General features: G+C 47.7%; 1 protein-coding gene across 1 annotated transcript in view; it reads right to left on the bottom strand.

The window, feature by feature from the left end:
• Positions 1 to 5,475: 5,475 nt before the first annotated feature.
• GABBR2 (gamma-aminobutyric acid type B receptor subunit 2) overlaps positions 5,476 to 22,003 on the bottom strand; it is a 351,797-nt gene continuing 335,269 nt past the window's right edge. The window contains exons 15-19 of the mRNA XM_047831454.1: positions 19,614 to 19,838; positions 17,275 to 17,457; positions 14,583 to 14,712; positions 10,684 to 10,801; positions 5,476 to 8,069 (exon numbers count right to left, since the gene is read on the bottom strand). Of these exons, the coding sequence (XP_047687410.1) occupies positions 7,904 to 8,069; positions 10,684 to 10,801; positions 14,583 to 14,712; positions 17,275 to 17,457; positions 19,614 to 19,838 (822 nt within the window). The 3' untranslated portion in view covers positions 5,476 to 7,903. The remainder of the gene's footprint in view (positions 8,070 to 10,683; positions 10,802 to 14,582; positions 14,713 to 17,274; positions 17,458 to 19,613; positions 19,839 to 22,003) is intronic.

The raw sequence follows: 22,003 nt of genomic DNA, 5'->3' as shown, positions 1-22,003 counted from the left end.
AGGTCTTCAGACTTATCCATTTCAACCTCTGACCCAGTGGAAGAATTCCCTCTCCAGCCTCCTGATTTGAATGAATCCTTGTGGAGATGGCGCGGCCACTTTCTCTTGAGGCTCTCTATTCCATTATGTAAACTGTTATGTTTGCTGAGCCAAAACTGTCTTCCTGGAACTTACTGCAGTCTGTCCTCCTTTGTCACTTTGATGCGTTAAGGAGGAGGATGGCACGTTTTATATGTGACTGCTTCCCACAGAAGGTAATTGTTGTCATGCCATGCTTTCCCACTGCCCCCGTGACATGATTTCTAGGCTTGTCACTAATTAGTTCCCCCTCCTCCAGAACTGCCCTTTCAGAAAGCACATGGCCAGAACTGGAGGTGTGACGGCAGGGAGATAAATGCAGACCCCTGGTAACTTTCATCTCCAAGATGCTAAGCAAATGGGGACATCTGCCCTGCTGAGTCACATCTTCCCTCTTTGACATATAGTTTGAAGAGATCAGACAATGGGGAAAGGAAAGATCTCACTTTCTGCAAAGCCATGTGGAAAAGTGGAAGGATTTTAATGGGGAAGGAGTTTCCTTGGAGATGACCATGGAATTCTTAATGACACTGCATTTGTGTTTAACCTGGGGCCTCGGGATGCTCTAAGGACAGCAAGGAGATACAGCAGCCCACTCTGGAAGCTCAGCCCTCTTCTTTCTCTTCAGCCTGCCCACTGGCAGAGCACTCCTTAGCCTCTTTTAAGATGAATGAACCCCTCTCAATCTTCCTTAGTGTTCAGTCACTCCATGGGAAACTCACGTCTCCTGCCAAGCCACACGGGAAGTGCTGCTGGCCACCCTCAGACCCCTCCTCTCTCAGCTGGGCCATCTTCTTCTGGCCCCTTTCTCCACACCCCAGCAGCATCAGCCCTGGGCATCAGACCAGTGGTTCTGAAGTTTTTGGCTAAAGGGCATTGTGAATCCTTTACTTGGTGGTGGGGAAAGGGTACGTAGGAATACTCTGGGTACCCCTAATCTTACGGGGGAAGAGAACTTGTCTAATGCCCACCCTGTTCCCCAAGGGATGAGAAAGCGATGGCTGCTGATCCGTGAACTTCACATTCTCTTGCTTCCTCTAGCTTTGACCCACAAAGCCTACCTCGCCCCCACCTTCAGGCTGTACGTACAGGGTTGGGGGTGAGTGAAGGTGGATGTTGCAGGTCTTTTCTGCAGATATCATATGAAATCATGACTTCCTGTGGGCCCTGCACTGAGATAACAGCCTCACATCTGGTAGTCCTTAGAACTCAGAGCGGAGGCTCTGAAACCCAATCCAGAAACACTGGTAACATTCCAGTGGCTTTCCTGCTGTGGAGTTAAAATTGACTCCCAAAGCGGCCTTCTGCATGGATGCTGGGAAGAGGCTGGCCCAAAGGTGCTCTCCTCCCTGACTCTTGCCCACACAGTGGAAACTGAGTTTTTAGGAGTGTGCATGAGACTTCTCTAGTTTCCAGAAATGGTCTACGTAGAATTGTCATGTGGCTTTCTCCCTACTGGGTGGGCTATTGTAGCAAGAAATTAGGAGGGAAGGAGTTAAATGCATGGCCTTCTGACTCTACCTTGATCCCAGAATCTTCCCTCCGTGCCTTCCCTCTCTCCCTTCTCTCCTTTTCTTCTCAGCCCATTGCCTCACCAATTTATCTATAAATCTACTTTGTCTCACAGAAACCTGGTTTTAGTGTTTTTTTTTTTTCCTTGAGACTACAGACTGAATGAGATTTGACATTCACTTCTGCTTCTTACAGGAAATCTTTTCCCAAAGCACATTCAGGCTTAGCGTATTGTGTGCTGTTTGTCTTTTTTTTTTTTTGAGAGAGAGAGAGAGAAAGAGAGAGAGAATCTTAAGCAGGTTCCACTCTCAGTGTGGAGCCCAACGTGGGGCTCGATCCCACGACCCTGGGATCATGACCTGAGCTGAAATCAAGAGTCGGATGCTCAACTGAGCCATGCAGGCACACCTGTGTGCTGTTTGTCTGTCTTTATGCTGCAGAATCTTCATAGGTTCTACATTGATTTTTTTTCCTGCCCAGGAAGAGGCATATTTTATTGAGGTATATACTTATGATGTGTGATTATAGACATTTGTGTGTGTGATCATATGCATATGTGTATATATGTGTAATCACACATCGTAAGTGTACAGATCAAAGAATTTTCATGAAGTGAACACAGGCCTGTAACCAGTGCTCAGACCAAGAACTTGAACATTACCAGCACCCAGAGGTCCTCCTCATATCATCTTTCCCACTACCTATCCCCACCAAGGGTAACCACTATTCTCATGTCTAATAGATGAGCTTTGCTTGTTTTTGAACTTGATATTAGTGGGATCTTACAGTACGTCCTCTTTCTGTCTGACTTCTTTCAGTCTGCATGTTTTTCAGATTCTTTCATATTATCACATGTAGTGGTAGTTTTTCCCCTGTTATTACTATATAATATTCCACTCTGAATATATTATATCACATTTTATTTTTGTTCTGTTGATAGCATTTGATTATTTTCCAGTTTATTACCAGCCTAATCATTAAAAAAATTTTTTTTTAATGTTTATTTTTGAGAGAGAGAGAGAGAGAGAGACAGAGCATGAGTGGGGGAGGGGCAGACAGCAAGGGAGACACAGAATCCGAAGCAGGCTCCAGGTTCTGAGCTGTCAGCACAGAGCCCGATGTGGGGCTTGAACCCACAAACCGTGAGATCATGACCTAAGCTGAAGTTGGTTACTCAACCAACTGAGCCACCCTGGCGCTTCCAGCCTGATCATTTTAAGCAGTGAATATCATATCCAAGGCCGGCATTTCTCCCCAAAAGGGTGAGCATCTGCTATCTTGCTTCTTCTGCCCTGGGCTGGGCAGAGTCTTGCTAGATCTGGGAGAACTGAGCTCCTGATTCAGTGATCAGGGACGGGGGATGGGAGGTCTGGCCAATGGGCCACTTGGGCAGAGTTCTATCTCTACTGTAGCTTCTTCCATGTTATTGGCTTGCCTGGGCTTCCGCATGGTGAGGGTTTCCCCTGCTCACCTTGTCCAGGCCAGAGGCGCTCAGACTGGTGTTTCAGAGCCTCAGGCGATGCCATGGGTGAATCTCAGAGGTATGCAAATCCATAAAATTTAAAAAGATTGAATTTTTATTTCAAGAGAATCTAAAAACAAATTAAATAGGCATCTTCCAGGCCATTGGAATCCAGTTCCTCCTGATGAGGCGGTTTCAGGAAGTGGTAAAGAGGGTATGTTCTGGCATTGTCCCTGTTCAAATTCCCTCTCTACATCTCAGCTGCGAGACTCGGGACAGCACTCATCCTCTATGCCTGAGTGCCTTTAGCTACAAAAGGGCCGCACTAATCATTCCTACTCTGGGGTCCCTGTGAGATCTAAATGAGATTATGCCCGCAAAGCACTTCGCCTGGTGTTCAGTGAACATCAGCCCTCAATCACCATCTGATTTGTGAGTATTGCCTGGGTGGCCTCGTCGCTGGCAATGGCTCATGAGAAAAACACAAAGGTGGATTTAACAGAGAAGTGATGTGTGAGAGCCGAGTGAAGGCCAAACGATATCACGGAGTGCTGAATGAATGAAGTGTTCACGGTGGTTTAAATAAAGAAACGCAGTGTGATGATTGAGTCATCGCACCCGGGCAGGCTGAACTCAAAGGTATGTGCCTGGGAGCAGTCGGTGCTCTGCTCGTGTTGCAAGCTGTGAGTTAATTTTCTGCAAAACCTCATCTATCCCATTAAACCAATGTTGTCAATATGATCTTTATTGGGTTAGTCATTTTATTTGCATTGAACTTATAAATTTGTTTTGCTTTTATGTGAAAGATAGAAACATAAGCTTGTATTTGGTTGGAAACACATTTAGAGAACTTTCTTTATAAACACAATTTAAAGTCGACGCTGTGTCTTAAAAGGTGTCCCTATGGTTTTCAGTTTCAGAAACACTGCTCTGGGGTTTTTGCATTGGCATTCAGATGGAGGGAAATCAAAGGCATTTCCTTTGGTTTGGCACAGAGCCCTAACTCACCACGCGTGGAAACTCTCCAGTTACAGATGTGACAAACCAGAGCTGAGACAGCAGCCAAGACGTCGAGAGCAAAGAGTGCCAAGCCAATAGCTCTTCACTACCACCAGAGCCTGCAGGCTGGGAGCCTGTCCAGTTTCACCCCACTCCAACGCTCCGTGCGTGGACTTTATTTCGTGATCCTGGTTGACCGTTGTGTCACTGGTATTGCCTTCTAAGATTTCTGCTTTTGCATTCAGGATCTTTGAGATTTATGGCTCTATGGGGTAAAACGTTGTCTGTTACTTAGGTAACCTAGATGTCGTGGAGCAGAGTTCTCTCCTGGCCAGGATTCAAGAGGCCTGCTCCTTGGCAGGCTCACCGTTGAAGATCCAGCACCAGAAAGCTCCAGCCTGGGACCAGTCTTCCAATGAAATCTGTGGGTCCAGTCCTCCCTTTTCTGGGGCCCGCGCCCAATCACAAGGCCTTGGGTCTCCCCAGCCTGCTTTGGCAACCTTGCCTCTGCTCTGTCTTCCAGACCCAGTCACCATGCCTCAGCCCAAACGTCTAATTCTGCAAAAGTCTCATGGAAGATTGTTCTGAGCCAATGGGAGGGCCTGACGCTGGGTGGGACATCGAGGAAGCCAATGTGACTCCCATCCTCAGGGAGCTCATGGTCTGGGGTCGGGAGGAGGGGCCAGCATGAGCACGTACCCAGTGCCGTGAGAGGGGGAGAGCGTCCTGAACACAGAAAATAGGAAGAGAGGATCTCACATCGAGGGATCTAGGAGGGTGTTTTGGATGGGACGTTGAAGGATGGTGGGATCTGAGGTGGGGCTGTAGGCTGAGGGCCCAGCATAGTGCAGGAAGTGCATTCTTTAAGTGGGGAGGCAGGTGATGAGGATGGAAGGAGAATGGGTTCCAAAGCACAGGCTGTCAGGCCTGGAGGGGCAGTTATGGCTAGGGCAGCAGCAAGGCTTCTAGGTTACATAGGGACTTTTTGGTTGCAACAGATGGGAACAGAACTTGAACTAACTTCGGCAAAAGGGTGTTTTGTTTGGAGAACTGAGAATCCTTCCTAGCGTGGTGCCGGCTTTCGGGAACAGCGGACCAGCTACTCAGACGCCATCGAGACCCATCTCTTGATCCTGTTTCTTTCCATGCTGGCTTCGTGTTTCTCTTTCATGGCTAAATCTCTCTACATGGAGATATCCTGGGGACTGGGCATACTGGCCCCGCTCAGGTCAGGTTCCCACCCTCGGATCCAGCAGCTGGGGGCACACGGTGGCAGGGCTGTTCCATTACTCTCCGCAGAAGGTGGCTGAGGAGGCAACCTGAACTGTCCTCTGAGTTTGCCAGCAGAGAAATATGACCAGATCTGACCCCCATTTGGGGATGAGTAGACATTAAAGATCACAGTGGGTTTTTTTTCCCTTTTATTCATAAAAACAAATTTGCAACAATTTATTAAAAATTGATACCATGCAATAGGGGTACGAGAAATTCCTCATTTACATTTGATTCTGGCAGTTCCAGTCTAATTTAAAGCGTTTGTGCACTAACGTCATTGGAAAATGCCTTCAGGCTGAAGCCTCTTCAGAAATGTACGGTGTATTTGCTGCATATAAAAGAACAGAACCGTTAAATAGCTAGGGTCACTTCTGTGGGTCTTGTTATTTGCAGGGAAATTAAAAAAAATGGGTGAACCTACAGTATCATTAAGACAGAAAATGTACTTTGTGGGTTAACCTAGAAGACTGTGCACGTTCAGGGGTCACAACGGGTTACGGACGCACACACTCACCTCCGACTGTCCAATACTTTTGTTTCTTTTTTTTCCTGCTATGCTGGAATAATATTTCTACAGGTATATTTGTGTGTGTGTGTGTGTGTGTGTGTGTGTGTGTGTGTATACATTATGTACAATGAATCGTCTCCTTCCCTTTGAAAAATTAATGTGGTCCTTTAAATTAAATCTGGTTTTGGTGAAATCAAGAAAGCAAGTAAATACTGGTAATACACAGTGAGTGACAACACCGATTTTTAGTGCCTAAACAGACAATGACTTCAAATTGACCTGTGATGTGTTGACATTTTTTTTTTTTTCCCTAAAAGCTACAGTACCTCCATAACCTCTCTCTGGGGAAGGGGAGGGGAAAGCTATTATGCTACGTGAAAGAGGGTGTTTTGAAATGTTGGCGATGGTAGGATTCCTGTGGGCCCTTTTGTCAAAGTCTGGTGGTGACAGCAGTATACTCCTGACTTCAGTGGTCTGGGAAGAGATTATTGCCTGCCTGTTGAAGCTGCCATTAGGTTTCTTTAGGGAGTGAGCGACCGCTCAGTTGTGCAGATATCCTGGACGCTGTCATTCAGGTCTTTCTTTAGCAAAGAATGAACCTGTCTAGGAATGTCACAAAAGTCGTCGGGAGCCTCTCTCCACCAAGTTATCCTGGTAGAGGGGCTATGCTGGGAGCTCCTCTGGGCCAAACCCCTGGTGGTCGTGAGGGCCAAAGGTTGTGGTCATCCTGATACCTCATGGGTCAGGGCTGCTTCACCATTTGGTACGAAGCTTTCCTGGAGGAGATCAAGTTTTGATCCTCAGAGTGACCCTGTGAGGTAGGCAGGATGGGTGTTGTTATTTCAACCCCAATTTGTTGGGGAGGGGAAACTGAGGCTCAGAGAGACACTAGTGACTTTCCCAAGGCCATGGAGGGAGTCAGCCATGGAGTGAGGACTTGAGCCCAGGTCTGTCTGACTCCCAGGCTGGTGCCCTCTGGGGTTCGATTGAAAGGGAAGAATGATCTTATGAAGAGGACTAGTGTGCTGACAGGTCACCCCCAGGACTCCCACGGGCGGAGCTCCTGGCCTGTCCAAATGCAAGGCCACCTTCGGGAAGCCAAGGGGAGCCCTCAGCTAGCAACTCTCTCCCTACGACTACAGGGATGTCTTCTAGCAGAATGCCCAATTCACTTTGGTCAGAAACAAAGTCAGTGGAAAAAAACCAACCCCAGGCAGCCCTTGGGCCCTGATGAGAGGTTAAAGTGCACAGTCTTTCTTTAGCGTGTTTGCTGGGAACAGACATTCCATGATTAGCTCGGGTAGTCCCCCTGATTACTGGAACACCTGATACAAACACAAGGACATGGCCAACGTGGTGGGTGCATGACCGACTGTCGCTGAATGGTGCAGAGCAGGTCTGCAGTGACGTGCCCTAAATCCCCACGGTCCCGGAACGGGTGTTATTGTGTTAATGTGTGGCATTTACCAGAGAGTAAGGTCCCACCGGGAGGCATACGGGTCAGCCTGCTCCCGTACCCCAGCCTTCGGGCCACCTGCGGACTCCCTGTTCCAGGAAGGCTGGGATTGGCTGGACTGGCAGCTGGGGACCCGGCTGCCCTGCCCACCTCCTTCCCCAGAGGGGAGAAGGGCTGGCCTGGGGTGCCACAGCCAGGGATGTGTGTGCAGAGGCAGAGACGGTTTCTCTGGAAGCCCCTCCTCGCCTCTTCTCAAGGCTGCTCAGGGACACTCGGTGACTTCTAGCTGGAGTTCAAGTGATTCTCTCCTTGTCTAGGATTTTTTTTTTTTTTTTTTGCAAAGTTTCAAATATCCCAGCTCCTCCTTCTTTGCAGACATCAAGGAAGAAGTCATTTCCATTCCTCTTCTTTGTGAAAGAATAAAAACTTCACAAATAAGGCGCGAGGTCAGGTGCCAAGTGCCCCCGTCCCGTCCACCTGAGTGCCATCGAGCAGTCCCACAAGGCCAGCCGTGGCGCCCAGCTTCTCCGCAGCCAGAGCTGACAGTGTTCCTGTAGCCTCTGCTCTGTGTGGTTCTGTCATGGGGGAGGCCCCGGCCCCAGGCCTCCCACCCTTACAGGCCCGAGACCATAACTCGGAAGGAGGGTGGCACATGTCTGTGGCGGGGGCTGGCGGTGGGGCTGACGCAGGGGCTGACGCAGCTGGCGTCCACGCCTCCAATGGACGGGAGGTAGGCGTGGTGGAGGATGGGGAGCTGGAGGGACAGCCGGCGCTGGATGCTGCGGCAGGGAGAGGGAGGGAGGGAGAGAGAGAGTGAGAGAGAGAGGAGAAAGGAGAGAGAGAGAAGAAGGGAGAGAGGAGTTTCAGTCAAGGCTATCTGGCTGCTCACCAGAATGTTCCGTGGACTCACTTTGGCTAAGAAGCTGATGGTAGGAGAACAGTTCTCATGAATCCAAGATCTGCCTGTCCCATCAGCTAACCATTCACCCATCTAGCAGGTATGTGGTGCAGGCCTACACCTGCCAACGACTGCCCTGGGAAGAACCGGGGAGATAGTGAGCAAAGGGAGATGCAGCCTTCCTGAGTGTGCGGTGATTCCTAAGAACAAGGTTCGCTCATCTCACGGGCTTTGCTGCTGACACAGACAGTTCTCACTTTCGCAAGCCTCCAAATGGACCGAAAGGCTTCTCGCTGCTCTGTCCTTCCTCATTGGCTCCTCTGCCCCTGCCTTGTTCAGGACAGCAGCCCTTCTTGCTGGGCTGATTCTGATAGGTTCCTTCCTGCTCTTTCAGCTTCTTTGGCGACTAGTGTCATCCTTCCAACCGGGGGGAGGACATTCAGGGCTGCCTAAGATCTGTCTCTTGCCTAATTCTCCAGGTGAAACTTCTACCCTCTCTCCACCCAAACCCAACCCTCTGGCGTCTACTTTCCCCTAAAACACTGCTTATGGCCACGCTTCCTTGCCTCTGCACATGCTCTTTCCCCAGCCTGGAATACTTTCTCCACCTCCTGCTGTGACGAACTGTTTTCCCTTCAATATCCAGTTTAAAGTCTTCTGAGCAAGCTCCTTCTTCCCCTGAGCTCCCAGAATTCTGGGTAAATTTCCAGAAGCACAGCCAGAAGACCCCTGGGAGCCAGGGGTGGTGTGTGACTGCTGGCAGCAGGGGAAAGGCAACAGCCTTCTGACTCCCTTCTCACTGCCACTCTCTCCTGGCCCGCTTCTCATCAGAGTCTACCCCGGGCAGTAAGTCACCTTAACCGCGTCTTGTGCGGTTCCCCCTGGTACCTGGGAAGCTGAATTCTTGGTATCCTCAGGCCTCCTTGTGTCCTCAGTGCCTGACTGCTCAGGGTGAGAGCCCCCCACCCCCCAGATCTTCACAGAAACCCAGTAGGTAGAAGTATTGCTATTCCCATTATAACGACGAGGGAAGTGGACAGGGTTTCTGTAACTTGCTCGTGGAAACAAAGCCAGAACTGGGGAAGATGGGTCTCCTGCTTCTGGGAAACCACAGTGCTTTGTGAGGGAGGCAAATCAACTCATGTGGGGCCACCTCATCCCAACAGACGTGCCCCTAGTGTGCATGTGTGGCACCGATGGGCTCCTGAGACGGATGGGGACAGAGGCAGTGCTGTCCCCACACTCCCAAAGGACTTGTTCATTGGAGAGCTCTACCAAGGACCCTTCACAGGTGCTCATGAGGCCAGTGTATTGGAGATCTCCTTTTGAAATTCAAGTTGAACCTCTGTAACCTGAGCTACGATCTATTCCTTAAGGCAAGAGGGTGCTGACAAAGACCAGGAAAAGGGGAGCTGAGGAATCAACTGTGACATGGGAAAATGGTGTCCTCCCCGGGCACCTGGGAAGGGCTGTCTGCCTGGGCAAGGTGGGCATCTGTCTGTGCCTCTCAGAGCCATCGCATTTTGCTATCTGGTGGGATCCTGTTTACACTGGCATTCACTCAACAGACACGTGCTGAAAACCTACTCAGTGCCAGAACCTGCATTCAGTCCAAGGGACATGGGAGGGACTCATACCTTATCCCCAAGGTGCTTACACTCTAGTGGAGGGAACTAACAAGTAAACCACTGATGACTGCCATATAATCATCAGGAATTATTCTGGAGTGTTAGCCAGTCAGGCCTTGGAGCTAACTGGGTTGAGAGGCTATTGTCTCTAGAACGAAATGTCCTCGAGTTACACTACACTTGGTGATTTGGCTGTCTTTGCTGGTTGTCACTTCCCAGGGACCACATTTCAGTGCTGACATTTCTAATCTCTGCTTCCAAGCTGCTGTAAGCAAGGAAGAACTAACAACGGCCAGTGGGAAAAAACTGATGGAAATGTCCAGGTAGGTCTTTGCTTACATGTCAGCTCACTGAATCTTCCCTGATGGCTCTCTGTAAGATTATGACCCTCAACCTCTTTCCCTACTTTATTTTCCTCCAAAGCACCTATGACTTTGCTTTTTATATGAAGTTATTTTGTCACCAGATAGAACATAAATTCCACAAAGGAAGGGATTTTTGTCCGTTTTCTTCATTTCTATGTCTGACACACAGTAGATCTCGGTAAACACTTGTGGAGTCAGTGCATTTAGCAAGGTTAAGTTTTATACATAACAAAGGCAGTGTGCTACAGCAGGTTTGATGGTGGACAGACCCGGGTTCAAATCCTATCTCCTGCACTTAGAAACTGGGTGAGCTTTCACAAGTCACCTCCCCTTTCTGAATATGTTTTCTCATCTGTAAAATGAGCATTGTAATTTGACCTGCATCATGGGATTGCTGTGGAGTTCAAATAAAATGATGCATGAGAAAATGTGGTGCAGACTGAGATTGCTGTGCAGGAGTAATGTACTCTTCCACAATAGTTCTCAGGGAGAAAGTACTTACTGTTCTGGGGAGTTTATATCTTCTATAGGATCTTTGCATGTTCGCGAGGCCTCTGTTGTGTTCCACTGTAGCTGGGGATTTTGATCGAGGTGATTTTTTAAAATGGCCTTTCCCCCATCTGAATGTAAAACAACAGTATCACAACACATTCTGTTAACTTCATTTTTTAAGAAATGCAATCTTTCGGGCGCCTGGGTGGCTCAGTCGATTAAGCTTTTGACTTCGGCTCAAGTCATGATCTCACGGTTTGTATGTTTGAGCCCCGTGTTGGGCTCTGTGCCTGGAGCCTGCTTCAGATTCTGTGTCTCCCCCTTTCTGCCTCTTCCCTGCTCATGCACGCTCTCTCTCTCTCTCTCTCTCTCTCAAAAATAAATAAATGTTAAACAAATTTTAAAAAATGCAAGCTTTTTAGGATGGTGCCCAAGGAGAGAGAATAGCAAAGAGCCCATTATCCTTCCAGAGCTGTGGTTTCTGCAGTAGCTCTTCCAGGACCAGGGCAGTGAGCCTAGAAGCTTCCATCCAGGGATAGAAATGGTGTCTTGGGGGATTTCCTTTCTCCAAGAAAAAAGGGGGGAAATCAAGTCAACCAATGGAGGCAACCTAACTTGGAAATGAGAGTTTTTAATGTAAAGTCCTTTTTCACTGGTGCCTAGGGATATAATAACAAAGGAAAAAAAACCCTCCAAGGGAAAATATATATCCATAAGATTGCCAAAGATTGGGAAGAGTAAACTGCTGGTGGGACTGTAAATTGGCATAATCTTTCTGGGGGGCACTAAGCATCGAACACTAAAAATCGTGCATATCTTTTACTCAGAATTTTTACTTCTGGGAGTTATCTGAAGGAAATGATGAAGGTTATGTGTGCAGTTATACACAGGATGTTCAAGTCAGCATTGTTTATAATATAAAAAAGTTGGAACTAATCTGAATTTTTCCAGTTAAAATGGATTAGTTATATACTCATGTATGTATGGGGTCTCCATTCAAAGAAATACTGTGAAGCCACAAATGTGATGATATGGATGCTTTCAGCCCTCTGCTTCAGAACGACCCAGGGAGGTTTAAAGAAATATAAAACATAAAGACCTGGGTCCCCAACTTGAGGGATCTGGAGGAGCACTGGTTTTTGTTTTGTTTGTCTACAGTGAGCAAACTCAGTGAATGTCATTTTGCCCCACGTGAGTGCAGTGGATCCTCCTTATTCATGGATTCTGTATTTGCGAACTCGCCTACTCACTAAAAGTAATTTGTAACCCCAAACCAATACCTGTAATGCTTTCGCAGTCATTTGCTGACACACACCGTGTTGGAACATGAACCCCGACCTTATGGTCGACAGCACTAGAATGCATGCCTACGCACAAGAAGGCTGTGATGTGTCTGATGGAGAAAATCCGCGGGTTAGATGATCTTCATTCAGACATGCGTTCTAGTGCTGCTTACCAGGAGGTCAATGTTAATGAATCAACAATATATATTAAATAAAAGGTCTTCAAACAGAAACACATATATAACAAAATTATGTACTGATTGGTTGGCCAAAATGCCAACCTGAGAGAGCCTTGCAGGAACCTAACCTTGGGGACCTATTTCCCCGGGGAGCAATGGTTCAGTGTTCACCAATTAATTCATGGTTCACAGCAGCTTTATCAAACATAATCCCCATGAATAATGACAGTTGACTGCACATTCTTAGGGTAAATTCCAAAAGTGGAACCACTGGATCAGATCAATTTCTATTTTGACCAGCCATGTTTGAGAATGCCCATTTCCTCGACTGTTTCCTCAGACTCTCTGCAACTTTTTAATCTCTTTGCCAGTCTTACTGGTGAAAATGGTATCTCACTAAAGATGTCATTTGCATTCTTTTAATAAGAAGTGAGATTGAGAATCTTTTCATAAGCATATGAATCTCTTGCACTTCCTTCTGTGAGAACTGTCTTTGCCCATTTTGTTTTGTGTTGTTGGTCTTTTTCTTATTAATTTGCATATAATTATATATACTTTATATAAAGTATATAAAATTTCTCTTTATATATAAGACAATAAGCTCATTACTTGAGTTACAATATTTTTTGGCTTAGTTGTTTGAATTTTTGGTTACTTATGCTTTTTGTGTTGTTAAAAAAATTTTTTTTGTAGTTAAGTTTATCAACTTTTTCTTTTGTGGTTTCTGGGTTTTGCCTCAAACTGAGAAAGGCCTTCCCCTATCTGAGATTATTAAAAAAATTTTTCCTATGGTTTCTTTTAGTTCTTTCATGGTTTCACTTTTTACATTTAAATCTTTTATATGTAAGGTGTGAGGTAGGGATTTAACTTTACTCCTTTCCAGATGGCTATCCACTTGTCCCAATTAAATTTATTGAATAATTCCTTTCCTTTCATTAATTTGAAATGCCCACTTTTCCAGATACAAAAATTACTATGAGTAATTTTTATTCTTTTAAAAAAACTTTTTTAACATTTATTTATTTTTGAGAGACAGAGAGAGGCAGAGCATGAGCAGGAGAGGGGGAGAGAGAGAGAGAGAGAGAGATACAGAATCTGAAGCAGGCTCCAGGCTCTGAGCTGTTTGTTAGCACAGAGCCCAACGTGGGGCTCAAACTCATGAACTGTGAGACCATGACCTGAGCTGAAGCCAGATGTGCAACCAACTGAGCCACCCCGGTGCCCCAGTAAGTTTTATTCTTTCAATTTACTTGTTACTAATCTCAATTTAAACTTTTTTTGTAATCAACATCTTATATAGTAAAAATTTTATAATTTGATTTTACAATAAGAATGCTATTACTTATGTAATAATAAAGGAAACTATAACAAAAACAAAAAAGAAAGTAAAGATTTTTCATTGATTTAAAAAATAATTTTATAGCAAATTAGTGAATCAATGCTAATGACAAGATGCAAACAATAGAGAAGTATATTAAATGAAATGTAAGAAGAATCCTTTCTCACTATGCACATACTGTTCCCTTCACACAGGTGGAGACTGTTAATTCAGTGTTTGTTCTCCCAAACCTTTTTAAAAATGCACTTAACACACACGCGCGCACACGTGCGTGTGTGTGTGCATTTATGTGTACCATAATGCTGGCCTTCATCTTGCTATTTTCACTTGGGGATCTCTCCATATTTGCACAAATAGATTCGCCCCACTTTCTAATAGTTGTATTATGTGCCTTGTTTAGTTGTATCATCACTAACGAAACCACCCTAAACGATAAACATTTAAGTTAATTCCAGTGTTTCTCACCTACAAATAATGTTGGGATGAACATCATGTGTATACATCTTTGCCCACGTGGGAGTACTTCCCAGGGGCAAGATCTTGCTAGTGGTCTTGTTAATCAGGAGGTTTAGCATCTAACATTTGGATGTGCCAGACTGACTTCCAAAACATTGCAGGAGAATGCCTATTTCCACACACTCTTAACAGCACTGGTGATCTTTGGAAATGTTGCTGAAATGTAGGTAAAGACTGCATTGTGTTATTTTGGCTTGCATTTCCCAAGTGGTTGGGGAGATTGAGTGTCAGGTCAGATCTTACTGACCATTCCTTTCCTATACATTGAGACGGCACATCCGAAACCGAAACGTCGCTGGGAGAAGTAAGGCAAACTATTCATTAGGAACAACGTGCCGCCAGTCAGAACACTGTGAATGCTGGCCATGTCATGTACGTGTGCCACTGGAACCCAAGAGACTGAGAAACAGAAGCCCCCGCTCTAGGCTGGACACTGAGCTGTGGGTTCCAGAGGCTGCCACTCTGCCCGTGTGGCTTCACATCAGCCTCACCCCTTCTCTGAGCCTCAGTTTCTTCATCTGTAAAGTGGAAGGTGGACAGCTGGTGTCTGATACCCAGGTCCCCACATTCCAGGGGCCCCGTCCCCTCCTACCTGTGCTCTCAGTGAAGTTCCCAAGGTTGAGGATGTCGTTGAGTTCTTGGTAGTGGTTCTGTTTGATGTAGGTGGTCTTTTCTGGGGTGTCTTGCAGCTGCATCGTGACCTCTTCCAAGTCTTTATCCAGCTAGAAGACAAAGGTTCTAGCTGAGTCACAGCCCCTGGCCCAGTCCCTTCCCCGGCTCACAGGGTCGTGGGACTGGGCCTCAGGCTGCCCTCAGGAGGGCACTGAGAGCCAGAGACGCGTTGCATGCTGGGGAAGAGATGCGGAGGGCCCCTGAGGGCTGTTGCTGCAGGCGAAACTGTGATGGGGAGGGAGGGGGAATGGGCTTTGCAACCATGTGTTCAGTGTAGGCTTGTGCCCATCATGATGGAGCAGCTGGGCAAGCCCAGGGACGCAGGGCAGGAGAGTGTCAGAGCACAGGCTCTGAAGGTGGACAGGCCTGGGGGCAAACTCAGAGCTGCCCTTTACTGCCTGTGTACTGGCTTGTGAGAACTAAGTCTCAACTCCTTCATCTGTAGAATGGGGTAATAACAGTAGCTACCTCTTGTGGTTATTGTGGAGATTAAATCAGATGATGCATTTAAAGTTTAGCCCAGTCCTTGACACATAATAAGGGTAGCATGCTACTACAATGATATTACTATAATTATTGTTATTGGTACCTAGCAAGACCCCTGTAGGGGAGGGCAGATCTATGGGTTGGTTAGCTGTGGGTCTCACACTGACACAGAAGGTCAGGCCAGTAGGGGTTCCTCCAGAGGATGGACTGCAGGGGCTTTCAGGTTATAGGAAAATCAGATGCAAGCCCTGGGGCAGTTCAGCCCTTGAGAAGCCTGGTGTGTGTGTGTGTGTGTGTGTGTGTGTGTGTGTGTGTGTGTGTGTTGTGGGGTGGTAGCTGGGGAAGGCAGCAGGCATCTTACTATAGTATAAGGGAGAGAAAGTTATAAACAGTAAAGTGTTGTCCTGATGTCAAGAGCACGCCCATTAATTTTTAAATACATTTTCCTGGGGAGAAGGAGAGAGATACCTTCTTCTGCGTGACTCAAACAGCAGGGCTAGGATCAAAGGAAGCCAGATTGTGATTCGATTCCAGGAAAAACAACCCAACATTTTAGGGCTTTTGACGGTGGCTTTGGTTTCACGTTTCCTGAAGTGGGTGAACTCTATTGCTGGAGTGTGCCAGTAAAAGTCAAATGTCAAGATATGGTAGTTCCAGGCACAGGGAGATCTGATAGTAACACAGAACCAGCAATGGGCTTTGAGGGGCAGAATCCTTTCCTACTTTGCTCTGGTGGCAAATGGGCTATCCCTTCTAAAGCAGTCACCTTTCGATGCACAGACAACTGTGTAATGGATCTTTGTGACAGACTAAGGTGAGCCCCCCAAAAGGCTACTAGATCTAGCAAAGGCAAATACAGAATGCCCAGTCACATTTGATTTCCAGGTAAGAATGAATCATTTTTTTTTTTTTACTGTAAGTATATCCCAACTATTGTATGGGCCATCCTTATACTAAAAATACCATTGGTTGTCTGAAATTCAAATTTAACTGGGCATCCCATATCTCCTCGGACAACCCTATGTCTCCCTTCTTCCTCACGAATGTCCAGCTAGAGACTACATTTCCCAGCGTCCCCTGTGTCTAAGTGTGATCATGTAAGTTCTTGCCAAGGCAACTGGAGCAGAACCAACGTTGTACAAATTTTTGTATCACTTGCTTATCCCTTGTGTGGACTTCCTCTTCCCTTCCTGCGACTGAGGACAGGACCTGCCTTCCACTCGATTTTAACTGTGCTGGTGAGGAATATGCCTTGGGGAATGGCGGACAGGAAGAGTGAACAAACCTCATCCAGCCAAGGCCATGGAGGCAGAGCTTCCTGCCAACCTGGGCCAATCTCCTCACGACCATTATGTGACCGAGAAATATTTTCTTTGGGTCGCTTCATTTTGGGGTCTCTGTTACAGCAACTTAGCAAGTATCCTGACCAACACACTCGCCCTTATTTCTTCCCTGTTCCACTCATTGAATGAGAAGTTCTCTATGAAACACACAGCCCGCAGACCATGGGCCAGTCATACACATGGACCCAAAGAGACGTGTGCAGAAGGGGAAGGTAATTTGGTCTCCCCTCCCAGGTATAGAAAATCCAGAATTTGAGGTCCGGCTTGGGCACAAAGGATTCTAGTTGTGGCCTCTCTGGAATACTGAAGGACCAGTTAAGGACCCTCAGGACAACAGTGAGGTCTGCTACAGCAAACTCTCCTGTCTGAAAAATTTCTCTTCACCCCTTCCTGTCTCGCTGTACCTCATATAAATGAGGGTGGTTACTGGGTTTGGAGAGTGACAAATTAAGGGGGGTGGTCCCCACACACTTAGGAAGCTCCTATAATCTGGGAGCTCACAAATCTCTAAGAACTCCTTTCTTTCTGAGGATGCCTTGAATGGGGGCACTGCTGGACTCCATGAGCCTGGGCCAGGGGATTCTGACAAACTGCCTATGTCTAGTTTATGCCCCCCCTGGTTCTGGTGGCCGTAACTCCAGCACCTGGGACTGCGCAGCCTGATGCAAGGGGGTGTCCAGAGGGGGCGAGGTCAGGAGCGGCAGCCCCGAGAGGCCCTACTCTGGGGCAGAGGTCGCGAGACCGGGAGGCTGGGGCCCTGGCTGCCGGTGCTGAGGGAGGTACCTCTGTGATCTTCATTCGCAGGCGATGGTTTTCAGACTGCAGGCCCTCTAGGCGGGATGTGCTTGCTTGGTTCACGCTGGTGACTGAGGTGGACGTTTTTGAATCTTCCTTCTTCTGATTCTGAGTGAACTGGAATCGCCTGTTCTGGGTTGCTGCATCTGGGTTTGTTCTCAGAGTGATGAGCTGGAAGGACAAGGGATGACTGAAAGGAGAACCCCGGGGTCCTCCTCCCCGGTGTCCCATCCCCTCCGCCACAGCAGGTCCTGCATTGGAGGCAGCACAGACACAGGCTGGGAGCCCGGGGCCCTGGGTTCAGGCTCATCTCTGCCACTCGCTGGTGTGTGACCCTTGGGCAGCCCCACCCCCCCTCCCTCGCCGAGTCTGTTTCTTTCCTTGTCAGCAGAAGTGTGGTCTCCTGACCGAGGCCACCTGCATCCAGAACCCCCTGCAGAGCCCACCCCTAGGCCTGATTCCAGCTGAGCCGTACTCTGCCTTAGGCTTCGTTCCACATGGGAAATAACCCTGAGGATGACGTTGGAAGACAATGGATGGAGGCAAATGAAGCCTTCTGCTTTTTAGAACCATTGATGAGTGTTGAGGACAGACTGGTGACTAGTTCTGTCATGGACAAAAGTGTTGCTATATAAGAAAAAAGGCCACTGCTTGATCCCGGCCTTACTCATTTATTCAAGAAACATTTCTGGTTTGAGTCTGGCTCTGGGCCTGCACCGGAGAGCCAGGACTGAGGGAGGCGTGGCCCCTGTCTGTCAGGACCCCATGGTCCAGAGGCCGGAAGTATCCAGGGAAGGCTGGGCTGTGGGTGCTGTGGGCCTGGGCTGGGCTCTGTGGACAGCCTGAGGGACGGTGAGGAAAGGGAGTTCCAGGGGGAAGAAGAGGCATATGCAAATGCAGGGGGGGCCTGGGACTCAGGGTGCTTATGGAGAAGGACAGTTTGGATGGTGGACAGGGTTCTTAGGAGAAACTGGAGGAGACCCAAAGTTCCTGAAAGGCAGCCCATATTGGGGACTTGATTCTGGAGCCAGAGGGGCAATGAGGAGTTGTTGAGGGTAACAGAGGAGAGTGACATGGTCAGGGCTGGGCTTGGAGCCATCTGGCATCTTTGACTGGAATGAGAGGATGCCAGAGTGTAGGCAGAGAGATCTTAGCATTGGGCTGGAGCCTTGACAACCAGAGAAAGAAGGCATATACGGCATCAGTGTTCCAGGGAAAACACTGCTCGGGGACTGACTGGATGGAGGTGCCATGGGCGGTCTGTCTGGGGGACAATGGACCCCGAGTGATCTCTTTTCACCCCATTCTCCCTCCCCTACTCAGGCCAATAATTCCTTCTACCCTCTCTATTTCCCCTTCTTTTCTGATGCTGAGACCAGCCAACTGCAGGGGCTCCCAAGACACCAAGGCCGCTGGTTCACCTGCCTGCTGATGGGAAGGATAAGGTTTGAGAAACATCTCTCAGGCTGGTCTTCAAGATCAGTGCTTCTGATGAATGGAAAATGTAAGTGGCTGTTCAAAGTGGTTATTCCTTTTTACCCACTAACACTACTTCTGCGACTCTATCTGAAGGGAGTAGCCAGAAATGGGGATCATGTGTTATGTAGAAAAAAGTTAATTTATAATATAAAAAAAATCTGGAAATGACTGTAATGCTCATCAATAAGGGAATCAAGCAGATAAGAAGACACGGGGTATCCCCTGTCAATGGTGGTTATGCTGTGAGAAAATGCACAGGAGACATTAACAGTGAAAAAGGCAAACTACAAAATGATATGTGAGCTATCATCGCAGCCCTAACGGGAAAAGCATCACTGCCTAACCATTTAAAAAAGACTGGAAGGGGGGCACCTGGGTGGCTCAGTTGGTTAAGTGTCCGACTTCAGCTCAGCTCACAATTTCGTGGTTCCTGAGTTCGAGCCCCACATCGGGCTCTGTGCTGACAGCTCAGAGCCTGGAGCCTGCTTCGGATTCTGTGTCTCCCTCTCTCTCTGCCCCTCCCCCCGTCTCAAAAATAAATGAAACATTAAAAAAAAAAAAAAGAAACACTTATTAAAAAAATACTGGGAGGAAACGCATAAAAACTATGTAGCTTTTAGTAAAAAAAACTAAAACAAAACATTAAACAGTGATTATTCTTGGGTGATGCAACTCTGTGAGATTTCTGGAAAATCTGGTTTTTACTCGTTTGCATTTTCCAAACTTTCCGTGATCATAACAAGTACAGAAAGCATAAAACTGCCAGAAGGCGGAGGAGGCCAGGTGTTCCCTCTGTGCAGGGTCCAAGACCAGAGGCCAGAGGGCAGGGTGCAGAGGGCAGGCCGTACCTTGGGCACAAACACCAGGCAGAGGGTGATGGTGCTGCAGAAGATGATGACCAAGGCGACGATGCAGAACTGCACGTTGGGCTGGTCTCGGGTCAGGAAGGAGACGGCGGCCCCGATGATACACATGATCCCCACGTTGTAGACACTCATCCCAATGTACTTGCTGTCGTTGAGGGCAGGGATGCTGACGTTACGCGTCTCCCAAGCCAGGAAGCAACCGAACAACTGAAATGGTGAGCGGAAAGGGGAAGTCATCATTATCACATGATGGCACACACCTGCCACTCTGGGAAGGGGGGGTCAGGGCCAGGCCTTCTGGATGTCACCCTCAGTCTCCACTGGTGGCCCCAGGTGGAGTCCTGCTGAGGAAATGCAGACTGGGGGTGTCAGAGCATCTGGTTCTCCTTCGCCCCACCACAGTTCACATACAGGAGGCGGTGGTGGGAAGGGTTTCCAGTTGGGATCTCGACCGCCTCCCCTCACTCTAGAGCGAACACTGAGGCCCAGAGAGGAGGAAGAGGCTTGTCCAAGGCCACACAGTAAAACAGTAGCAAAAGTGGACTATGTTTCTAGAAGTTCAGTCCTGTCTTTTTTTACTGCTAAACAAGCCAGAGCACCTGTGTCTGGGACTTCTATTTACCTCCCGATGCACAAAGTCACTCAGAATGGAGATTACATTTCCTAACTGTCCTTGGAGCTAGGTGTGGTGTACGATAGGTTCAGGACAGCACCACGTAGGTGGAAGTGGTGTGTACAAGTTCTGGGAAGTGTCTATTAAGGGAAACGGTGCTCCTTTTCCTCCTTCCTAGTAGGAGTGGAGTCTGATGGGTGGAGCTTGAGAAGCCATCTTAGACCACAACAGTCATCTTAGACCAAGACGTGGGAGTTGTATGATAAAGATGGGGGAGCCACAAGATCCAAGGAGCTGAGATTCTGGGAGCCCCCCACCAACCCTAGATTGCTTATCTGAAGAAGGAAGTTAACTATCTCTTAAGAAACTATCTTTTCTGTCACTTGCAGCTCTACTCCTAACCAGTATATCTCCCAACAGAAATGGACAAGGTAGAGGTTCAGTGTGATCTAAGCCTTAGCCTTCCTGGGTGGTCTAAGGGGAGGGAAGGTTGTGGAGGAAGTGCAGCCGGAATGCCCAGCAGAATGGTGGTGTGGGCGGGGGGTTGGGGGGAGAGCTGACCAAGACTGCTGACGGTTCAGGGCCTTCAGCTGTAGTCCAGGCCCTTCCAAGAGGACTTTCCCCAAAGGCCCCTCTTTCCTCTGACCTCATCATCGCAGCTCAGGGCATCCCAAACTGCATGGCCACTTAATATCACCCCGAGGGCTTCTGTTTTCAAGTTTGACTTAATACGGCAGCAGCAAAATGCCATGTGGTGGAGGGCAGCTGGGCACAAGGCCGGAGGATCTGGAATCTGCTGCTCTCCATTGGCTCTGTGATTTGGGGCAAGTCACTTCATCTCTCAGGGCCTCAGTTTCACTATCTGTGAAATGGGAATAATAATACCACCTCACAGGGTTTGTATCCAGATGAGATGAGAAGATGACTGTAGTGCTGCACAAAGCATTTTGCAAACCAAAGTGTCCTGTACAAGGGTAAGTTAAAAGTCATTTTGTAATTGGTATTATTTATACAACCATGGCTGCTTTCCTCTCCTTTTCTCTAAATGTGTTATCTCACAGACCAATTTATTTATTTACTTATCTATCTATCTACCTATAATTTTATTTATGTATTTATTTATTCATTCATTCATTCATTCATTTATTCATTTATTCATTTATTTTTGAGTGATCTCTACACACACACTTGGGGCCCAAACCTATAAGAGTTGCATGCTCCATCAGGTGAGCCATCCAGGCACCCCCAGACCTATTTGTTTTTTAAAGATTCCTTTTAAAATGGGGGAGCGAGAAGCCCAGGAAGCAGATGCTGAGTGAGGGAAAGAATCCAACGCTGTTGAAAGTCTGCTTTGTGCTAGTTCCTTCGTGTGTGGGCCCTTCAGTCCCACAGTGCCTATGCTGGCTGGGCTCTGCGGTCCACTTCTTCCAGGGAAGAATCGCAGGCTGGACGAGCCTCACTGACCTGTCTGGGGGCCCACTGCACCATCACAAGAGTCTCTACCAGTCGTAAAATGTGGGCGAGTCTGGGGACCTGGTGGTTGGCTGCAAATCTCTGAAGACTGTCGGGAGGAAACAGTAACTTGTTCTTAGGCCTTCAAGGAGTAGAATGAGGGTTCATGGGCACAAGTTGCATCAAGGCAGATTTTAGCTGAAGATAGAGAAGAACCTTCTAGAAAAATAACCCATCTATAGTGGGTTGAACAGTGGCCCTAAAAGACATGTCTATATCCTAATTCACGGAGACTGAATATTTGAAG

This window comes from Prionailurus viverrinus, chromosome D4 (assembly GCF_022837055.1).
Source record: "Prionailurus viverrinus isolate Anna chromosome D4, UM_Priviv_1.0, whole genome shotgun sequence".
NCBI lineage: Eukaryota > Metazoa > Chordata > Mammalia > Carnivora > Felidae > Prionailurus > Prionailurus viverrinus.
The sequence above is the reverse complement of the archived record's forward strand: the minus strand, read 5'-3'. Positions and strand labels throughout refer to the sequence as shown.